Source organism: Neofelis nebulosa, chromosome 3 (assembly GCF_028018385.1).
Source record: "Neofelis nebulosa isolate mNeoNeb1 chromosome 3, mNeoNeb1.pri, whole genome shotgun sequence".
NCBI lineage: Eukaryota > Metazoa > Chordata > Mammalia > Carnivora > Felidae > Neofelis > Neofelis nebulosa.
In genome coordinates, this window is record NC_080784.1 from 171,934,647 (window position 1) to 171,958,448 (window position 23,802).

At 35.6% G+C, this 23,802-nt stretch overlaps 1 protein-coding gene across 2 annotated transcripts in view; it reads right to left on the reverse strand.

The window, feature by feature from the left end:
- The window catches only part of SLC30A9 (solute carrier family 30 member 9), an 86,255-nt gene that overhangs the window by 16,838 nt on the left and 45,615 nt on the right, over nt 1-23,802 (reverse strand). The window contains exons 8-13 of one of the 2 annotated variants that reach the window (XM_058722734.1): nt 18,151-18,218; nt 15,373-15,475; nt 6,196-6,270; nt 5,989-6,044; nt 3,622-3,757; nt 767-806 (exon numbers count right to left, since the gene is read on the reverse strand). In XM_058722734.1, coding sequence (XP_058578717.1) covers nt 767-806; nt 3,622-3,757; nt 5,989-6,044; nt 6,196-6,270; nt 15,373-15,475; nt 18,151-18,218 — 478 coding nt within the window. The remainder of the gene's footprint in view (nt 1-766; nt 807-3,621; nt 3,758-5,988; nt 6,045-6,195; nt 6,271-15,372; nt 15,476-18,150; nt 18,219-23,802) is intronic. The other variant, XM_058722735.1, reaches the window with a different exon arrangement.

A 23,802-nucleotide genomic window follows, 5' to 3' on the forward strand; every position in this document is an offset into this window, starting at 1 on the left:
ATGCCTCCCAGCTTTAAAGATGGCATCTCAAACTAAAGAGGCACAACACTTTTAATGCCAGGGTTGTCAATAAAGAAAAGTCCTCTATTAACTAGTCATTATCAAGACTCCGAAAATCATCACATCACAATGAATTTCTAGTATTCCCCATATTTCTAAACCGTAATAATTTTAATTTCCTGACTACAACCTAATGACAATTTATTGGACAGCAACTGGTTGGCAGGCAGCATGCTAAGCACATTTACGTTTGACCCTCCCAACCTTTTGAGGCAGGTAGTGTTATCATCATTTTACAGACTGTGAAGGGAACACTATGCATAGCAAATGACAACGTTTTGGAAGTAAGCACACTATGAATTCAGCAATGAGTCAGGCAGTTTCCCACATGATGTCAGTACTTCTCTGTCATAGAACTGCTACAGATGAAATTTGCAGAAACTTTGAAATATTTTATTGCAAAGAGTGACCTTTCTGTGACTAACACTACTAAAACCCGACTTTTAAAAACTCAATATGTAGTTATGTTTTTATACTTCGCTCCAAATGTTCTGAGTATTACGATAAAATACTCAAAAACAAAAAAGGTTTTCCCTTGCCCCCACCCATTATAGGAATAACCATATTATACAAAGAATTTACTTCCTCAAAGTAGATTCCTATTTCTAGTTTTTCTTTAATCAATGGAATTTAGCAATTTATAAGAGTGGACTGCTGAATATATATTACTAAATTAAGAATAAAGAGATACTGTGACAGTACATACCTCCTTCAGATACTAATGATCCTGCTAAAATACAATATGCCTAGAAAACAAGTATTAAAGCATAAGTTAATATTTCATTAAAGAATCACAATGATTCAGGGGCGCCTGGGTGGCGCAGTCGGTTAAGCGTCCGACTTCAGCCAGGTCACGATCTCGCGGTCCGTGAGTTCGAGCCCCGCGTCAGGCTCTGGGCTGATGGCTCGGAGCCTGGAGCCTGTTTCCGATTCTGTGTCTCCCTCTCTCTCTGCCCCTCCCCCGTTCATGCTCTGTCTCTCTCTGTCCCAAAAATAAATAAAAAATGTTGAAAAAAAAATTTAAAAAAAAAGAATCACAATGATTCATGCATAAAATTTATAATGTTTAAAACGGAAACATAAATTGAAATCCTAGCCAGATCAGGATCTTGATGGGAAACAGCTCAAACGAGGACAATGAGATAGATGGTGTATCTTCATAAAAGGAAAAAAAAGTTAAAAATCTGATGGCCATCTCATTTTTTAAACTTATCTTCTCTGTAGAATGTGATACCGTGACCTAAGTTAAATTCTTGATATAAAATATGAAAAAATTACTTAATTGGTATGAAAATTTTTCTGAAGTTGAAAATGAACACAAACATTTGAAATCTGGGGTGTGGATATCAGGATACAGTAAGATCCACATCCATACCCATGTAACTTCTGGATTTTGTTTGGATACCTCGTACCAATCCTGATTCAGAAAGATAACCAGTTATAAACAGTAATCAATTTGGGGGAGGCAGGTAACACCATCTACCTTGCAGTTCCAGGATACTCTTGGATTAATGAAAGATTTCAAAAAACTTTAATCCAAGGTGTATATAAACAGTTAACCTAGCAACACAAATTTAAACAATTTTAAATGTACTCCAAACCAAACACATGTAGAATTTTCAACATTTCCTTCTTGGAACCCTAGGCTTCCCTGAAACAGAAGTTTGGAAAATTCTGATTCCAGTCCAACACTCTCATAATTCTACTAAGGAAACTGAGATGTCCCAAGGCTATGTGATTTGCCTGAGTACACAAAAATGATACCAGGGTAAAAACTTAAATATGGGTTTTCCAGTTTTAATTCTAGGCTATTCCCACTGAATCCTACTGCCAACCTAAAACATAATTAAAAGAGTAGCTAAATGTCTAAGTAATTTTTTTAATCCTTCTATCTCTTTCCTGAAAGGATTTAAGATACACTTGTCACCCAAAAAAGGGAAACAGTATGTATCAGCCAGTGATTCCAAAATCTAATAAACATAAACTGGTCTATGGTATGTTAACCATTATATATTAACCAAGAGTCATAGTATGAAGGAACCTCATTTAGTTACAATAAGACAGAAAGAAGAGCTTCTAGAAACTTTAAAACTTATACACAATCAAAAATTTAACTAATTTTCACTGACCACTTAGCCTCTATGAAGTAATACTGTATAAATCAGACAAACGAGGTTATCTATAAAGTGGCCAAACTTTTCAGAATGGAGAAAATATACCTGCTCATTTCAATCATATGCTAAGAAATCAGTCAATAAAAATGGTAGGAAAAGCCTAGTTTAATAGGCTTGTTATTGTGTCGGTACATAGGTGTAATAAGATGTTAAATGAAACTCACTGCAGTTGAGAACAAATTAGGTTATAAGTTCTCCCACATTCCAAAATGAGGTGCTGTTCCGTCTCTTCAGGCCAGGACAGAGGATGCCCTAGGCTGGTTCTGCAACTCCTAGCTCCACACCCACTAGCCCATGAAGAAAAGCTAAGGTTATGAGCAAAAGTGAAGATTTCTTTGGAGAAAGCTGTTAACTGTTAAGATTGCTCAGAAAGCTGGACGTGCACCCTTACTGTTTAGAGTTTACAGTGAACTATGTCTAATGCACATATAAAAATAAATTTATTGGCAAGTCTACTGATATTGTGTCAACAGAGTAAATAATTATGTTTGAAAAAAAAAAATACACCCTCACTGAGAGGGTATTAAAGATGTCTGTTTTAACACACAGAGTCCAAACACGGAATTCTAAGTACGAGTCTTTTGAAAAGAGATCAGCTGCCCAAAGAGCCTTCTTGAAAATGCAAGGCAACCTCAGCAGAAACAATCTGGAACTACACAAGATGCAGAAGCTGACAGCGGCTGGCACGTGACCAATCTGTTTATCAAGAGAGCTAGAGTCAGAGTGGCCACGCAGGGTAATCTCCAAGAAGTTTCCATGAGAGAAAAAGGCAGCTTTAAGAATCTACAAAGACCAGAGGAAACCACTGCAAAATGATGCTGCTGTCAGTAAAGTCTTACTTTTCTGTCCCCTATCCCTACCTTTGATGCTGCCAGAGCAATCTAGGGAGTAGAAGAGAAGGGTAGAAGTCCTAAGTAGGATTATACAGAAGGTGACCATGCTCCCATCCTACCATTAACCCAGTATAGGCTTCCTATCTACACACGTGAAAGAAAAAGATCTTTAAATAAAATTCCAACTTACAACTGTGTGGGACTGTCTATTTTAATTACTGATAGATTATTCTTGGGACTAAAAATGAATAGAGATGTTCTTGTTCTTTAACAGTAACTGGAGAAATGAATGGAACTACCCAAGATTTTAACCAAGGAGTCAGTGCTTAATGATTGTACCTACAGAGATACTCTTGGTTCAACATCACTGAATCATATGGACTTAGAGGTCATGTCTAGTCATGTTTGAAAAAACACAACTACAGATACATAACCAAGTATTATAGTCAAAAAGGTATGTGTTAGTCCCTTTAACAATGTGACAAAGCATTCTACTGTACTTAATCACTATTTCATATTACTTGAAAACTGAGGGGGGAAAAAAAAAAGATTACCCATAGAAGGGATTCCATTGGCTGTGGATTAAGCAATCCCATGATTCCATGATACCAAGATAATCCGGCACCCATCATGAAAATACCAACTCCACTAATGAGTGAAGCAATATAGCGCATATTCGAAAATCCATACCTGAAAAATAAAAAAGATAATACGGTTTACAAGAAATACAAATTGTTTTAAAACATGTTTCATGAGTCAGTGAAAAAGAAAACCAAAACTCACAATATCGAGATGTCATGGCTTTATGTTTAAGTAAAATGTAAGTACCAAACTTAAGTCAGAAAATCAATATATGAAACGAAAAAAACTGGAAGGTCTTTGAAAAAATATAAAAACAGAGTTAATATGGTTAAATTCAGGTATTTTCTAATCCCTTTTCCATATAGTCTGTTTTGATCAAGTAGAGGCACTTTTACTATTATGTATCCCAAATACTGATTAAACTAATCTATTTAAAAATGCATTAAGATATTTAATTAAAAGGGTAACATTTAAATTTCCTGGTAATGCAGCCTCTAACTAAATATTATGGTCTTCTGGCACAGCCAATCACTGATTTATACTACCTATAATTTGATGCTGGACACTTGTTGCTGGTTCTGAAGTTCAGTACACAGCAACTAACTACTATTAGCAGGACTATGAGCTTCAGTTTCTGGGTGTGTTCATGATGTTTAAAAATTTTTTTTTCATTTGTTTTCTAAGAATCTTTGGTCTGTATGTGCATTATTTTGTATTACTGTATGTGTTAATAAAATACGGAGTATTAAAAAGTTCAAAAACATATGAGGTAAAGAACCACTCATTAACAAAAATATTTCCTGGGAAATTTACTTCCAAAGTCAAACTCTATGGCACCCTTCTGGCAGATGCAAATTTAAACAATAGGTCTCAATTAAAATTGCTTTTTAATTATTTTTGTAAATATGTAGTAATCTTGCCACAGGGAATTCTCAGTTTATAGATGTGACAATGTTCTACCAGCATGATTTAGAAAAACTTACTTTCTCTGAAATTTACCCCCCAAATTAGGGATACACATATTTATTTAAGTTAATTAAGATCTAAATTAAATGCTATTATTTTCATTTTATGTGTTTTCAAAAATCTTGTAGTTTCTTACTGAAATTTTTAACTATGTAGATCTGCACTGTCCAATATTAGTCATCAGCCACATAAAGCTATTTAAATTTAAATTAATTAAAACTAAATAAAAATTTAAATGTAGTTCTTCAGTTGCACTAGCCACATTTCAAATGCTCAACAGCCACATGTAGCTACAGCTAGGGACTATCATACCGGACAGATACAAAATATTTCTACTACTTAGAATACTCAATACTCTATTGGGCAGTAGATTGTTGAAAAATACCTTAAGAAGAAATCTTCACAACCCAAAATTTTAAAATTTTATCCTGTTTTAAAATTTTTGGTACATAAAACTGGTCAGGAAAATAATTTTTTGACATAGTAAAATATTGTAATAATGTGTAATTAGCAGATTAGAAAGCTAGTTGTTCTTTGTAATAGCTTTATTGACAGTTTTAGGATATTCAAAATATGTCATTATTTATAAGAAAACAGTAGCATCTTGCTTTTGAGTAAAAAAGGGCACTTATATAAAGCATATATGTAGACTCCTTTACAGAAATAAAATAGCTTTTTTTTTTTGCCTTTAAGATAGATCAAATTCTATTACTGAAGCTTGTTAAATGATACATGTGGAATTCAAAGTATTATGTTAGTTGTGTTAGTAAAAAGAATATCAAATAACTGATGTGACTCAAAATAATATATTCTAAAAAGAATACTCATTTTACAAATAAATTTTGAAATGTTAGCAGAAATACAATTTCAAAATCAAAATGTAAGTATTAAAATACATTAAATAGAGATTTAATAAAAGTTATTGGGGTCCCTGGGTGGCTCAGTCAGTTAATTGTCTGACTTGATTTTAGCCCAGGTCATGATCTCACGGTTCATGAGACTGGGTCCCATGTTGGGCTTTCTACCCCTCCCCTCACACCCAAGAACATACATGTGGCTCTCTCTCTCAAAATAAATAAACTTAAAAAAAATTACCACCAAAATTTTAGATTGAGTGCCTATTAGTCTAAATGTGGAATGTTTCCTTTAACCAAATAAAATAGAACTCTAAGATCAAAATATGTGCTTTGTTATTATCAAATACAAAGAGAACAAGATCTCTATGCTGTTACAAAGCATAAAGGTAATTTAAACTTCATTTTCAAATTAGATCTTGAATTTATTTTGACACAGCAGTGAGTCATGCATTCAGTTGTTTTTATTTCAATGACTTGCTGCCCCCCAAAAAACCAAAATAAAGACAATGTCCTTACGGATGAGTAGGATCTGGTGTTTGAACAGACTTACTGATGCCCACTGCTAGCAAACCCTACGGAGAAGTAAAAAGGGTAAATAATTGTTAGCAAGATGGAGAGAATAGTGTGGAAAAACCAATCTGGAGTGTACAATATGACAGTGGCAAAGAAACACTTAACATGGACATACACAACAGCCTATCAGTTCTGGTTCCCAGTACTTACCTTACAGAAATAAAGATGACCCCAATGGGGTTCAAAACACCATTGCTTATAAGGACGAAAAATGTGAAAGCCAACCTAAAAATCCATCAATAAGGAATGGCAAAATAAATGATGGTATTGCCAAACTGTAAATTACTTCTACAACAGTTTAAAAAATGGAGTGGAGAGACAGCTTTCTGTACTGACATACCATTAGACATACCATTAAAGTGGAAGAAAAAAAACAAGTTTAGGAATAGCGTATTAAGTACAAAAAAAACTGTGTAATTTTTCTAGACTATATATAATGTAAAGCATGGGAAAAGGTCTAGAAGAACACACATTTAACTGTTGACACCTCGGAGATAGAAGAAGGATTAGGGTAGTCTGTCACATCTGATTTTTCACAGGAAAAGTAACTTGTATAGCCGTACAAATATAAACATTTTAAACAGTACGCATTGCATATTGACACATACATTTCTTTTAAAACTTCAAAACCATGTACCAGGAGTTACGTATCAATATACACAGAGCAGTGATTTCTGGGGTGTGGAAGAAGGGAATAAAGATGGAGGACTAGTTACAACTAAGATTTAATTTCTTTAAAAAAACAAAAATGTAAAACACATATGGCAAAAATATGACATGTCTTTAATCCTGGTTATCACCTTTCTCTTTTCCTTCCTTTCTCCCCTGACCTTATCTTTTCTTGCTTTCATTTCTATTTATTTGTTTTTTTTTCTTACATCTTTTGTTAAAAAGAATTATCCACTGGAAACTCCTGATATTAGTATGTTTGCCCTCAGTAAGTCCTTTCTATTCTAATTTGATGTGAATTTAGAAATCTAAAAAAGATTACCTCATTAAAATTATTTACTTAATAACAATACAAAGCCTCTGAGTGAATACCCTATGTGGTATTATCTGCATAATCTGGGGTTTTTCCTTTTATTTTTTTTTCAGCACAGTATCCAATATCAGATAGATAAAGCTTCAAGATAGCCAAATTCTTCATGGATGAGGTTTCCCTGTCAGTTACAAGATACCTAATACAAACATTCTCTCTAGTAAAATATATAGAGATTACACCACCTTGAAAATGGCTAAAACAAATATATACTGAACTTTTAAGTTTTAATACTGGAAATCCTACCCTAAATACACAGAATATTACCAATTTTTTTTCTACTGGATTCCAAAGAAAAAGAGGGTTAAAACTACCTAACACATAGAAGATGACTTTTCAGTGAACCAAACCAAGAAAATGAGAGTAAATTAAGATAGAACATATACTTCTTTAAAACCTATACATTAAAATTAAAATATGAATTCATGTTGTGTGTGTGTGTGTGTGTGTGTGTGTATACACACACATGATTTATAATGTTTACAAAACAGCCATTGGGTATTCAATTATTTTTAAAATCCTTACTATTCAGGTTGGCCATGCAATGAAATGTGGAATATCAAGTTTTTTATAAATTGAATATAGATTATTACTTACCATTATTTATTAGTTTTTTCTACAAAAATAAGATATCATAGATCATCCCTAATCCTGTCCATCCCCACTCCCAGAAGCAGGGAAGCATGAGTTAGGTTTGATATGTGTCCTTTCAGACCTTTTTCTGCACAATTGTATGCGTGTATAACACACAAATAAATATACACAAATATATCAGTTTTGTAAATATGACCTACATCTGTTTGGTTTGCAACATAATGAAGTATTAACAGCTAGTGGCTAAGAAGCAATGCTTCCCCTTCCATGATCATCCTTCCCTTTTTGGTTTTCCTTCAGCATCATACTATCATTCAAGTGCTTAAATGTCATCTTGGAATATCTTTCTAGTTGTCTGAAGTGTATGACCTCCTTACAAAAGACAGAGCAAGGACTGTCTTCTTCTAAACACTACATTGTAAACTAGATGCTCAATAAATTCATACAAATTAATATTAATGATGCATTATATATTATTTAGGAGAAAAGTTTTAAAAAATGAACTGTCAGAGAAATTGTAAACCTAGATACCACCAGAGGTACAGATCTAATTTAAAAGTTAAGGTGTTTTAGTCTCCCAAGGGGTAAAGAAAAAAATATTATAGTTATAAAAATACTATAAAAATTTACTCTTTAATAACTGGAATTTTTATCTTTTGACCACCTTCATCCATTTTTGCCCACTGCCGCCCCCCCCCCGCCCCGCCACTCCCCTTACTCCATCTTGGCAACCACCAATTTTTTGGTATCTAGGAGTTTGGGATATTTTTGTTTTACTCCATGTATAAGTGAGATTACACAGTATCTACCTCCAACTTTATTTCCCTTAGCATAATGACCTCAAGGTCCATCCATGTTGCCATAAATGGCAGGATTTTTCTTTTTTCTTTTTTTATGGCTGAATATTTGTGTGCATGCATGTGTGGGTGCATGCACAACACATTCACACACACCCACACATCTTCTTTATCTTTTCATCTAGTGACGGTGTGGACCCAGGTTGTTTCCATGTCTTGGTTATCGTAAATAATGCTGCACTGAACACCAGGGTGCAGATATCTTTTCCATAGTATTTTGTTTCCTTGAGATAAGAATTCCAGAAGTGTGAGGTGATAGCTCACTGTGATCTTGACAGCATTTCCTTGATTAGTAACGTTGAGTACTTGAGTACCCTTCATGTACTTGTTGGCCATTTGTATGTCTTCTTTGGAAAAATATCTATTCAGATTTTTCCCCATTTTTTGATTGGATAGGTTTTTTTTTTTCCCCATTGAGTTGTAGGAGTTCCTTAGAATTTTTAAAAATATTATTATGTCTATGGGGCGCCTGGGTGGCTCAGTCGGTTGAGCGCTGACTTCGGCTCAGGTCACGATCTCACGATCCGTGAGTTCGAGCCCCGCATCGGGTCCCTGTGCTGACAGCTCAGAGCAAGGAGCCTGTTTCAATTCTGTGTCTCCCTCTCTCTGACCCTCCCCCATTCATGCTCTGTCTCTCTCTGTCTCAAAAATAAATAAACGTTAAAAAAAAAAAAATTAAAAAAAAATATTATTATGTCTAAAAAGCTTTCAAAAGAGATACATTGAGTTGTATCAGTTCTTTATATATTTTGGATACTAATCCTTTATCAAATATGTCATTTGCAAATATCTTCTCCCATTTAGCTGGTTGCCTTTTAGTTGACTGTTTCCTTCACTGTGCAGAAGCTATTTATTTTGATATAGTCCCAGTACTTAATTTTTGCTTTTATTTCCCTTGCCTTAGGAGACGTACCTAGAAAAATGTTGGTACGGTTGATGTCAAAGAAATTATTGCCTATACTCTCTTCTTGATTTTTATGATTTCAGGTCTCACATTTAGGTCTTTAATGCATTTTGAGTTTATTTTTCCATACAGTGTAAAAAAGTACTCCAGTTTCATTCTTTTACATGTAGCTGTCCAGTTTTCCCAGCACCATTTATTGAAGAGACTATCTTTTTCTCTTTGGACATTCTTTCCTACTTTGTCAAAGACTGACTGACTATATATAATTGTGGGTTTATTGCCAGGTTTTCTATTCTATTCCATTGATCAATGCATCTAGTTTTCTGCCAGTTCCATACTGTTTTGATTACTACAGGTTTGTAACACAACTTGAAGTCCAGAATTGCGATACTTCCAGCTTTGCTTTTCTTTTTTAAGACTGCTTTGGCTATTTTTGCAGGGGTCTTTTGTGGGTCCATAAAAATTTTAGGTTTGTTCTAATTCTGTGAAAAATATTGTTGGTACTTTGATAGGGATTGTGTTAAATCTGTAGATTGCTTTGGGTAATATAGACATTTTAACAATATTTGTTCTTCCAATCCATGAGCATGGAATGTCTTTCCATTTCTCTGTGCTATTTTCAATTTCCTTCATCAACATTTTATAGTTTTCAGAATACAGGTCTTTTACGTCTTTGGTTGTTTATTCCTAGGTACTTTATTATTTTTAGTACAACTGTAAATGGGATTATTAATTTCTCTTTCTGTTGCTTATTAGTATATAACAGTGTAACAGATTCCTGTACACTGATTTTGTGTCCTGAGACTTTACTGAATTCACTTATCAGCTTTACTAGTTTTTTTGGTGTAATCTTCAGGGTTCTTTATAGTATCATGTCATCTGCAAAGAGTGGAACTTTTACTTCTTCCTTATTGTTGTCTGACTGCTCTGGATACAACTTCCAATACTATGTTGAATAAAAGTAGTAAGAGTGGACATGCTTATCTTGTTCCTGACCTTAGGGTCAGTTTTCAGTTTTTCCCCATTGAGTGTGATGTCCACTGTGGGTTTTTCATATAACACCTTTATTATGTTGAAGTATGTTTCCTCTAAACCTACTTTGTTGAGGATTTTTATTATGAATGGATGTTGTACTTTGTCAAATGCTTTTTCTGCATCTATTAAAATGATCATATGTTTTTATCCTTTCTCTTATTGATAGACCACATTGATTGATTTCGGAATATTGAACCACCCTGGCAACTCAGGAATAAACCCTACTTAATTGTGGTGAATGATTTTTTTAATGTATTGTTGGACTCAGTATGCTAGTATTCTGTCAACGATTTTTGCATCTATGTTCATCAGAGATTTGGCCCAGAGTTCTCTTTTTTGGTGGTGTCCTTACCTGGTTTTGGTATCAGGGTAATGCTGGCCTCATCAATTGGATTTGGAACTTTTCCCTCCTTTTCCATTTTTTGGAGAAATATTTAAGAAGAATAAATGTTTGGTAGAATTCACCTGTGAAGCCATCTGGTCCTGCACTTTTGTTTGCTGGAAGTTTGTTTCTTTGTTTTACTGACTCAATTTCCTTGCTAGGAATAAGTCTGTTCAAATTTTCTATTTATTCCTGCTTGTTTTAGTAGGTTAATTTATACATGTCTTCTAGGTTGTCCATTTTGTTGGCATATAGTTTTTGAAAATATTCTTATAATTTTTTGTATTTCTGTGGTGTTGTTTATCCTCTCTCATTTGTATTGAGTCCTCCTTTTTTCTTGATAAGTCTAAACTAGAGGTTTATCAATTTTGATTTTTTCAAGTAATTAAATCCTGGTTTCATTGATCTGTTTTTTTCAGTTTCTATATCATTTATTTCTACTCTAATCTTTAATACTTCCTTCCTTCTCTGTTGATTTGGGGTTTTGTTTTGTTTTTTTTCTAGCTCTTTCGGTATAAGTTAGGCTGTTCATCTGAGGTTTTTCTTGCTTTTTAAGGTAGGCTTATATTACTACAAACTCCTTTCACAACAGCTTTTGCGGCATCCCAAAGATTTTGTTTTCTATTTTTCTTAAATGTTTATTTATTTTTGAGACAGACAAGTACAAGCAAGGAGGGGCAGAGAGATGGGGAGACACAGAATCTGAAGCAGGTTCCAGACTCTGAGCTGTCAGCACAGAGCCCAACACGGGGCTCAAACTCATGAACTACGAAATCATGACCTGAGCTGAAGTCGGACATTTAACCGACTGAGCCACCCAGGCGCCCCTGTTGTGTTTTCATTTTCATTTGTTTCCATGTAATTTTTAATTTCATCTTTGATTTCTTGGTTGACTCATTCATTGTCTAGTAGCCTGTTATTTAACCTCCATGTATAAGTGAACGTGTTTGCAGGTTTTTTCTTGTGGTTGATTTCTAATTTCATAGCATCGTGGTCAAAAAAGATACATATGACTTTCATCTTTCTGACTTCGTTGAAACTTGTCCTGTGGCCTGATATGTGATCTATTCTAGAGAATGTTCCATGTTTACATGAAAAGAGTATGTATTCTGCTGTTTGAGGATGGAATGTTCTGAATATAGCTGTTAAATCCACCCAGCCCAGTGTGTCATTCAAAGCCATTATTTCCTTATTGATTTTCTGTTTGGATGATCTGTCCATTGATGTGAGTGGGGTGTTAAAGCCCCTTACTATTAATATATTAATACCAATTAATTCTTTCAAGTTTGTTATTAACCTTTTTAGGTGTTTGAGTTCTCTCATATGGATGCATAAATATTTATAATTGTTGTATCTTCTTGTTGGATTGTCCCCTTTATTATTATACAGTGTCCTTATCTCTTGTTACATACACTCTTTAAAAAAAAAATTTTTTTTTTAATGTTTATTTATTTTTGAGAGAGAGAGAGAGAGAGAGAGAGAGAGAGAGATTGAGAGAGAGGGAGAACATTAGCAGGGGAAGGCAGAGAGAGGGAGAGAAAGAATCCAAAGCAGGCTCCAGGCTCTGAGCTGTCAGCACAGAGCCCAACGCGGGGCTCAAACCTACAAACTGCGAGATCACGTCCTGAGCTGAAATCGGATGCTTAACGACTGAGCCATCTAGGTGCTCTTCTTGTTATACTGTTTAAGTCTATTTTGTCCAATAGAAGAATTGCTATGCTGGATTTCTTTTGACATTCATATGCATGACACATCTTTCTTCACCCCCTCACTTTCAATCTGCAAGTGTCTTTCAGTCTGAAATGATTTTCTTGTAGGCAGCAGATAGACTGGTCTTGATTTTTAATCCCCTTGTCACCCTCTGTCTTTTGATTGGAGTGTTTAGTCCATTTATATTCAAAGTAATTATTGATAGATATGCATTTATTTGTCATTTTGTTACTGGTTTTGTACTTGTTTCTATAATTTTTCTCTGGTCCTCTCCTCTCTTGCTGTCTTTCACAGTTTGCAGCAGTTAGACTGGGTCTGAGTCAAATTTCTGATTCTTGGTTGTCTGATAATTTTATTAGATGGAACATTATGAATGTTAGATTAAGTGTCTGGATTTTGTTGTCTTCTTACAGAGTGTGGGGCTTTGTTGTAGCATGTCATTAAGTTACCTGCAAATCAGCTTGAGCCTTCAGAACTTTTTTAGGGAGGTTCTAAAATAGCTTTTATACCAAAGATCACTTAGCCTTACTAGTAAGATATGACCCTTCTATTTGCCTGGGTAATCAATGAGGACTGTATTCAGATGGTCAGAACTTGAATGTATCTGATCGCTGTGTAAGCTCTACTCTAGGAATTAGCCTAATGTTCCCTGGTGTTTCTTTGCCCAGACTCATGTAAAGATTTACCCTACACCCTTTGCTTAAAATTCAGCAAAGACACAACGAAAGAAAGAAAGAAAGAAAGAAGGAAGGAAGGAAGGAAGGAAGGAAGGAAGGAAGGAAGGAAGGAAGGAAGGAAAGAAAGAAAGAAAGAAAGAAAGAAAGAAAGAAAGAAAGAAAGAAAGAAAGAAAGAAAGAAAGAAGAAAGAAAAGAAAGAAAGAAAGAAAGGAAAGAAAGAAAGAAAGGAAAGAAAGAAAGAAAGGAAAGAAAGAAAGAAAGAAAGAAAGAAAGAAAGAAAGAAAGAAAGAAAGAAAGAAAGAAAGAAAGAAAAGCAAGCAAGCCCGTATATAGACTTCTGCTACTTTTTATCTGCAGTTCCCTCCTCTGTGGAACTCTGCCTTGTAATTTCTAGCTACCTCAGCCTCAGTGAACTCTAGTTTCTGCCTTCTCAACCCAATGAGACTATTATCTCCCACCTTCCTCCCACTATTCCAAATGTGTCTTCAAGCAAAAAAATGAGAGAGATCATACAGCTCAACTCATTTGCTTCCCTTCTCTCAGGGATCATCCTATTGCAGTCCTTTGTCCAAAGTTTGAAAACACTGTTTCATAAATTTGGTCCAGAGTTTTAGTTGTTTACAGCAAAAGACTAAGTACAGTCCCCATTAGTCCCTCATGACTGGAACCTGAAGTTCCTTATGAAATGTTTTACAACTGGAATTTTTTACTCAAATTATACTAGCTATTATTCCAGGTCTATCCACAGATAATCTACCAGTCTTTTAAACCCCTGAATATACTGCAGACTAGGGACACTTCAGGGGCAGCCGGGTGGCTCAGCTGGTTAAGCATCCGAGTTTGGCTCAGGTCATCATCTCACACAGTTCATGGGTTTGAGCCCCGCGTCGGGCTCTGTGCTGACAGCTTGGAGCCTGGAGCCTGCTTCAGATTGTGTCTCCCTCTCTCTCTGCCCCTCCCCTGTTTGTACTGTCTCTCTCTCAAAAAAATAAATAACAATTTAAAAATAAAAAAAAATATTTTTTGAATCCTAGATAAAAAAAAAATGATCTTCAATTTTTTAAATAACAACTAATACTGAAACTAATACTCTGTACATACCCTCTTGCCCTATGTACCAATATTTTTATATTTCATTATTTTTATGTTCAGATAGGCGTTCAACATTAGATACTGTGTTATGTATCTCTCCCCATTCTCTCCCCCAACTCCATACCACAACTGAGTGGAAAAATATTTTAAAGATAGTAGCTATTAAGTGTCTCATGAGACTGAAATTTAATTCAAGGGAAAGACTGCTAGTACTAATAGTAAATGTCTTCTTTCCTTGCTTTTACAAAGGGTGTTAATTCACTTGACAGTGATGAGTTCTCAGGTTCAATTTTTAACTCAGATCGCTCTCCCTGCTCTCTACCATTTTATTATTACTTTTAACTTTGTCTAAAATATTGTTATTATACCTGTGTCTCTTACCATAAATTCTCCCAAATCTGTTCCTACAAAACAGGAGTATAAACGAATAAATGCTAACAAGGTATTCTCTTAATACACCACATTCTTTAAAATGTGAAAAGCAACATAAGTAGAAATGTTTACGATGTTCTTAAAAAAGACTTAGGTTTGTAGTAGTCAAAATCCTGAAAGTCGAAGGGGATTTAAAAAGGTATTCTAATTTTATAAAAATCTTTCTTCATTTACAAATTCAAAGAAAGGAATTTAAAATACCAGTCTAATGTAAAATGGTTTTAATTCATCAATCACATGTGAATCTTTTATATCTTTATTCAAAAAACGTAAATTGGCTCTTATCATCATAAGAACTCATATTCAGAGACCAAATTTCTACCTAATGGTAAGAAGCTCTTGTACAAAAGCCTCTGCTCAAACACTTAGTGACCGATAATCTTATACGTCATATTCCATTGTTGTAAGTTCTTAAAGCAGAACAACCTGCTTTAAAATACCGTGACCATTTTTCTATGTATTTCATCGTTCCAAAGTAAAAAAATTTTCATTTTATTCCTCATGCCAACTATAGGAATCATTCTATCTTTAAATAAGTCAGCTTTTAGACAAAAGGCTTAAAAATTACTTTAAAACTAGTAAGGAAAAAGCTTTTACCCCTCACCTGATTACAAGTATCAGATAAAGAATGTATAGCTTCAGAGAACATACTTGCGGAACCCGTATAAATCCAGGCAAGAAATTTAAAGAAGCAATTTAATCCATTGCTAGAAGAGAAAGACAAAACAATTTAGCATAGGTTTTGATACAAATTTCCACCAAAAATTTATGTAATTGACTATACATACCTCTATACTAGATTCTGTTCAAAGTAAATTAAAAAGAATCTCTAGTCTTCAAAGAACTTCTTATATTTTAGGTAACAAGAGTGCAAATTTGAAAAACACAGGTTACGGTATTACTCAAATGAAGAAACAGGATACGTGTAAAACAAATTACTTAAGTGTATTTTGAGAACTGATGAGAGTGTTTTATATTTTGACAAAATAAAGTTACAAAGGAAATTAAGTGTCTTCGGCGGGTTAAAGAAGATATGCACTTGATATTGTCTGGCAGACCAGTGTCAAAACCAAGACTTTGATGAAAGTCTGTTTTATCAAGCAGGCAGATAACAGAGACGAAGACGAATCTAAACCAAGCAGTCTCAAGGTCATACCAGAAGATAACAGATGCTAAAAATAATCATGGTTAGCTCTGAGGAAGCTGGCTGGTCAGATTCCAACAATAATGACTGGGACGGCTTATCTCGGGCACTATACTAGTCACTATGTTTCATTATAACGCTATTATTATATAAATATTAACATCTTCATTCTATAAATAACAAACTATAGGTCCCCTTCCAGCTACCCTTTCCCCTCTTCCACTTCAGATAATTTCTTAAAAGAGTTATATGTGCTACTGCTGTCTCAGTTTTCTATACTTTGCATTAAATCTTCAAGCCATTTAAAGATGGCTTATGTCTCGGATACCTCATTAGATTATTCTTATCAACACCACAACTGTTTCTTATTATTAAATCTCTGAAAACATTTTAGTATTTTCCTTAATCTCACAGAAGCGTATGGCACTACTTTCTTAAAATGCTGTCTTCCCTTGGCTTCCATGGTATGCTGGTTTCTTCCTAGTTCCTGGTTTGCTTTCCTTTCTCTTCCTCAGACTCCTCTGCAGGCTCTTTTCCTCCACCCATTTCACAGATGTTAGCATTCTTCAAGGTTTCCTCCTAAGAGGTTTTTCTTCCACATTCTCCAAGTGATCTTAACTACTCCTATGGCATTAATTATTATTTCTATATTACTAACTCTCTAAATCCCTAATCCAGCTCTCCTCTGTGACCTTCAGGCCAATATATATTAACAATAATTATTAAATACCTATTAGGTACCAGGTATTATGCTAAGCAGTTTATATACATTACATACATTCTTCTGAGGAAGAAAGACTTCATTGCTAACCCTGCTTTACTAATGAAAAGAATTAATGCTACTGCACTTAGTGCATCACCATCTCTTCTCTATATGATTGTAAATGACTTCCTCCAGTCCAGCTCCTCTCCAATCCTTAAAGATGAGAATTATGTATTGTATCTTTGAATTTCAAGACCCTACCACAATTCCTGAGATCACATATATATATATATATATATATATATATATATATATATATGTGTGTGTGTGTGTGTATATATGTGTGTATATATATGTATATATATTAGAAATAAAATAACAAATGAAGTATGGAATTAAACTTTTTAAACATCCTAAGATTAATCAGCAAAAGAAAAAAAAATAACAATAGGAATCAATTAGAAAGAAAAAGAAGAGGCACAAATATCAATTATGTTCTTCTGAGGTAAGTGAAAAAACAAGAGTGCAGATATTCTTCTGTAGTTACAACCCATGCTGGTTTAGTTATTCAAAAAATGATCTTGGCCAATTCACCATTTTTTCTTCCAGAGACACAGAGAGCGAGCGAGCGAGCACGAGAAGGGGAGAGGCGCAGGAGAAAGAGAATCTCAAGCAGGCTCCAAGCTCAGTACAGAGCTGACTCAGGGTTGATCTCACAACCCCGAGATCATGACCTGAGCTGAAATCAAAAGTCCCATGTTCAACTAACTGAGCCACCCCAGGTGCACATAATTCACCTTAAAAAAAAAAAAAATTCTATCAACCCCAATGAAAATAAGAGAATTTTCAATGTTTTTATTTATTTTTGAGAGACAGAGAAAACATGCAGAAGCAGAAAAGGGGCAGAGAGAGAGGGAGACAAAGGATCCAAAGTGGGCTCTGCTCTGACATTAGACAGCCCGATGCAGAACTCAAACTCATAAACCGTGAGATCATGACCCGAGCTAAAGTTGGAGGATTAACCGACTGAGCCACCCAGGAGCCCCCAAAATAAGAGGATTTTCAGAGAGCAACTGTTCTTAGATCTTAATCACATCAAAAATAGACACAGTACAAGCACAGGTATCTATGTGGACTCTTCCTTCATCACTTTACTGACAATAATTAACAAAGACTCATTCAACTTCCTTCTAGAACAATATAAACTTTTGGGATGCTTGGGTGGCTCAGTCGGTTAAGCATCGGACTCTTGGTTTTGGCTCAGGTCATGATCTCACGGTTTGTGAATTCGAGCCCCACATCGGGCTCTGAGCTGATAGCACGGAGCCTGCTTGGGATTCTGTCTCCCTCTCTCTCGGCCCCTCTCCAGCTCTCTCTCTGTCTCTCTCAAAATAAATAAACTTAAAAAACAAAAGTATTAAAATGATATAAACTTCTAACTACCTAGATATTAAGTAATAAATGTTTATATTCATGGGTATACACATTAAAAATAACATGTTTCTATTTCAAATGGCTTATTTTTCAGTACTTACATGCAAATGGCAACCATCACCACTTTTCCTGGCCCTTTAAAAAAAACTGATGTCGTTCTGGACCGTGGCTATAAAAAAGAACCAAACAAATAAATCTCTAAAATTTCCCAGGGAAGCAGTTTAATGCTTATAAGTGACTCTGACACACCAGAAAAACATCTGTTCTTTCAAAACCTCTAAACAACTAGATTGATTGATTGATTGATCTCCAGAATTTCCTCTTCGAAAAGTAAGAAGATGGAAATTGAGAATGCCTATGGTCTTTTTCCAAAACCGTAAATGTTTATTTTGCTTCCTTGTAAGTAATTTCCTATCGCCAGAAAAGATCTGAGTTGGTTACACAGAAACTAGGGATAAAGTGATAAAAATGTACTGAACTAAAACTGATACACTCTAAAATTTTCCCATTTCCCAATTTCCCATTTTCCATTTTCCCATTTCTTAACTTTTAAACAAGGAACAGCCAAAGCCAAGTTTCCTTCTCTAATTTAACTCCTTACTGCTCTCTAAACACCAAAGACCTCGAGTGATAATAAGTTTAATTCCTAAACAGACCAAAACAAAAGAAATAAACCAAGTAAAGAAAAATATTTTTCTTGAGTTAAATGTAGTTTTACTCTTCCTTCAATGTATACTTTCTGTGTTTTTTCTCTTGCTCTTTCCTCTCCCTGGAATGTTATCATCATCTTCCAACACAATCTGTCCAGGTTTTACTCATCCTCTTCCATGTTACGCCAGGTGGCACTTTTCTACGTAAAGCCTTCCTTGGGTCAGTCACAGAGAATAAATATTCATTCTGCTGCACATTTATTATTAAAATTCAATTCAATTTAATTTCTATTAAAGTACTGCATATATTCCGCCTTATGGCATTTATTCAAGAAATTTTTATCGTGCAACTACTACATGCCTGGCACAATTCTGATGCTGGGACCTGACAGTAAACAAAACAAGAGTCCCTGCTTTCACTGATCTCCCAGTCTAGTCCAGAAAGATAGAGAATAAATCCATAAACAAATATATACCAGAAAATAATGAATAAAATAAGGAAGATAAAACAGAATGGAGAGGAACACGTATGGGAGGGGGAGGGTATATGTGGGAAGATTTATTTTAACTAGAGTAGGAAAGAGGTTCAAGGATGATAAGGAAGCAACCATGAAAAAATGTGGAAGAACAGTTTCAGACAGAGTATACAGCATATTTAAAGGCTGGAAGAGAAGCACAAAATAAGGTTGGTGTGGCTAAGAACATAGAGAGCAAGGAAAATGGTAGGGGTTGAGGACAGAGAAGGAAGCAGGGGCCATATCCCATCGGATTTTGGAGAATATGGTAAGGAGTATAAATTTTATTCTAATGGCAAAAAGAAGGCACTGTATGATTTTATACAGATACTTGACATAGTCTCATTTATGTTTTACAAAGATAGAGTTTATAATGTAGAGACTAAATTATGGAGACAAAAGCATAGTGGAGAGAACAATTAGGAGGATACTCCAGGTAAAAGATAGTGATAGTTTAGACTAAGGTTTCAATAAGAGACATGGGGAGAAGCAGTTATACTAGGTGTCTATTTTGAAGAAAATGCCAGTCAGATCTGCTGATGGGATTTAAGTATAAAAGGGTCTATAATAAATGTCTAACATTTGGAGATTGAGTAAAAAAGCAGTTTTGTTGCAGAAGAGATAAAGAGGAGGTATTCATGAAATTAGAAGGAAAACCAGGTGAAAGACTGTCTTGGGCTCCTAGAAAACAAGGTGTTCCAAGGAAACAGAATACTGCTGGTGGTGGTAGGCACTTGAATACTTCTCCTCTGATTTCCATGAGGACAGATACTCACACCCCCGCTGATACTGTGGCCTCTTGCATTTAGCCAGTCCGTCCCCGCTCCCCAGTGGCCCTCTGGAGGTTGACTAAGTTTAGCGAGGTAAGTTTGGGAGAGAATGCTGGGCATGCTTATTAACTCCCTCCTTTATTTTGGGATGTGGTACACATTCTCTTCTGTTCTTTCATGGCTACGTATCTGGGTAAGATGGGTAGAACTGTCTACAATTTACTGGGTAAGTCTAAATAAGAAGAGTCTCTAAGATCTCATACACTGGCTCAGAACTCTGAGAAACAGCTGAGGAAAACAAATGAGTAAAATTTTAGGTTGTTACTGGGATCATGCCACGTGAGAGTCAGTTCTTGGTAAGTCACCACAGCTTATGGCAGTTTTGTCCCCTAGCAGCAGACTACAATGGTTTTGCAATTAGAAACAGCCCTCACTGAAGGTGCAGGTCCTGTAAGACAGGGTGCTGCAGCTTAAATGTGACTTCTATAGAGGCACCTTGGCTTGGTATTGCCATTTCAGGCATGAGGGGAGAAAAATGCCTTTTTTAACTTGTTCATACTCTTACAGTGTTTTGCAGTCAGGTCTGCAGACCAGGATTTTACACAGCACCTCCTAAGTTTCCTATGGACCACAGAACACAAGAGGGAGCTTCTAGATTTAAAGTGTTAGGGTCAGGTCTTGACAATGTGCAATTAGATGCCCCAAATTTTGTTTTGAACTGCCTGCAGGACTAAGATAAGGAACTAGGCAGGGAGAAACCCTATTCACACGACTTCAACTTGAACTTAGATATGCAAACTATAAATTCTGACCATGGCTCTAGATTTCCGAGTTCTATCACTTACTGATAAATAGAAACCACAGTATGTCTGTCTTATTACAATGAGAATGTGCCGCACGCATCCTTTGGCTGAAGAGAGAGAGAAAAAAAAAACCTCCATGAAATTATTTTAGGAATAGTAAAAATGTATAGAAATAAATGCAAAGATGCTGCTTAAGATGGTGGAAGATGAGAAATATTTCTTTGGAAGAAAGGTTTAAGGACTTTGGGGATAAATAAGATAAAGAAAGAAAATGATATCTTTAAAATCAGAATAGAATATTAAAGAATAACAGATTCACTGAGCTCAAACTGTTCTGATAAAAAAGACTGTAGAAAAGATGATTATGTGTTAGTTGTCACTAGATCAGAAATAGTGACGAAGTCCAAGGAAAAGCAAGAGATCCACAAGGAGCCAAGATTCACAAGCCACTTGGGAAGTATCCTGTTAAAGTTACCAATAAATTCCATAATGAAAGCAATGGGAGAACCATCCCTAGAAATCAGAATGGCCACCATGCTGGGAACTACTGAAACTGGAAGATGGGTACATCAAATATCTATTTTTTTCTACTTTTGCATATATTTGAAAATTTTCATTACAAACAATTGTTTTTAAAAATATTGGAACAGAACCAAAATTTGGCAATATTTCAAAAAAAGACTACCAACAAAATCAGCAAAAAATACTCAAAGCACTACTGATGTATTTCAAGGTTATAATGGCAAGAGGAGATAAAGGTACTTCTGATGGTCTAAAGGACTATAAGAAGAAATTCACAGAATTAGAATTCTAAGGGAAGGCACAAGAAAGTAGAAACATATTAAAGGAGAAATATATTAAAGTAACAATGAGAGGGGCACCTGGGTAGCTCAGATGGTTAAGCGTCTGACTCTTGGTTTTGGTTCAGTCATCATCTCACAGATTTGTCAGTTCAAGCCCCACGTCGAGCTCCATGCTGACAGCACAGAACCCACCAGGGATTCTCTCTTTCCCTTCTCTCCACCTCTCCTCAGCTTGTGCTCTCTCTCTCTCGAAATAAATAAAAAAAATTTTTTAATGTTTATTTTTGAGACAGAGACAGAGCACGAGCAGGTGAGGGGCAGAGACATAGACACAGAATCTGACGCAGGCTCCAGGCTCTGAGCGGTCAGCACAGAGCCCAATACAGGGCTCAAACTCACGAGCCTTGAGATCATGACCTTAACCAACTGAGCTACCAAGGCGTCCCTAAATAAGACTTTTAGATAGATAGATAGATAGATAGATAGATAGATAGATAGATAGATAAAAACTTTTTTAAAAATAAAGGGATAACGACAAATTAGATATCAGATAGATAGTGTTCTGAGGAGAGAATGCTTTTGGCAGACTCAGAAGATAGTAAGTTCATATATATCAATCACTACTGGAATTTCCTAAGACAAAGAAAAATACCATAGAAAAACAAGTGTCTTGATCTGGGGAGAAAAAAAAAACAAGTAAAAGTAAAGAAGGTATTTAATTCCAGCAAATAGGACTAGCCCCATATATTTCGGAGAAGGAAAGCAGCCATCTTCAGTAGGAGAGTGAATGTTCCTTACAGGAATATGGAACAGTAAAGGGAAATTAAATACTAAGGTGTTATCCTATTACTACAAAAAGGGGTGTAACAGAAAGAAATTCTATTCAAATCCTGGAACATTTCAGGGTTGACGACTATTAATCTTCAAAGGCCTCTAGTGACACAGATTTCAGAAGTCAATAGCTACTATTCAAAAATCTGGTGACAATGACCCTCCATGTGAAACAGATACAACAGTAGGAACAGACCTTCCCAGGGAGCAGGTCTCACCAGCCTCACAGGAATGGGCAGTGGCAGCAGCTACCAAGCACGGAAGTGAAAAGGCTGGCTCATAAGGCATACCAAGGCTCTATCTATCACTGGGATGCCAGAAGGACAAAACTCAAAGGGGAAATGGAAATTAAAGAGTTTTGGATATAATGAATGGAAAAGAAAAGAATATCAAGTAAAATATGACTAGAGTCCTCATCACTGCCAACTTAAATTTTGCCAAAAGGGAGCAATGTCTCAAATGTAACTCAGAAGAAAGGAGACAATTTACATGGCGGGTCTTTTCTCCAGATAGGACACTGACTTCTTCACGGGAGATACCTCCCATTTAGGTTTAAATGCAAAGCTGACTCTGGACATGACTACCTGGTATTTCGGAGGTTGTGGGGACTTTGCTAAGAGCCATTTCAGTGGAGTGGTGGGAATCAAAGCCCAAATGAAGAGAATTCAGAAGAGAATAAGAGGTAGGATAATAAAGGTAAACTTTCTATACTGGTCCCAATAGTAATCCTTCTAGTAGGAAGTATTCTGGCACACAAGTAGGTAAGTCAGTAAATCTGGTGATGGAAAGTGAGGTACTTTTATCCGATTACATCCTTTTTTTTTTTTTTTTAATTTTTTAAAATGTTTTTATTTATTTTTGAGACAGAGAGAGACAGAGCATGAGCAGGGGAGGGGCAGAGAGAGAGGGAGACAGAATCGGAAGCAGGCTCCAGGCTCTGAGCTGTCAGCACAGAGCCCAACACGGGGCTCGAACTCACAGAGTGTGAGATCATGACCTGAGCTGAAGTCGGACGCTCAACCGACTGAGCCACCCAGGCGCCCCACATCTATTTTTTTCAATGAAATATGAAGCAAGGACATCAGCTGAAGAGTAAGGCTATAGGAAGTTTGGGAAGAGAGGAAAAGTATGGAATAGCTATCTCACAGAGTAAAGACAATGAATGTCCTCTGCAAGTTTAGTAAAACTGTCAATATATCCACTGATTTTATTTTTATTAATTAAAAAAAAATTTTTTTTTAACATTTATTTATTTTTGAGACAGAGAGAGCATGAAACAGGGGAGGGTCAGAGAAAGAGGGAGACACAGAATCTGAAACAGGCTCCAGGCTCTGAGCTGTCAGCACAGAGCCCAACACGGGGCTCGAACCCACGGACCGCG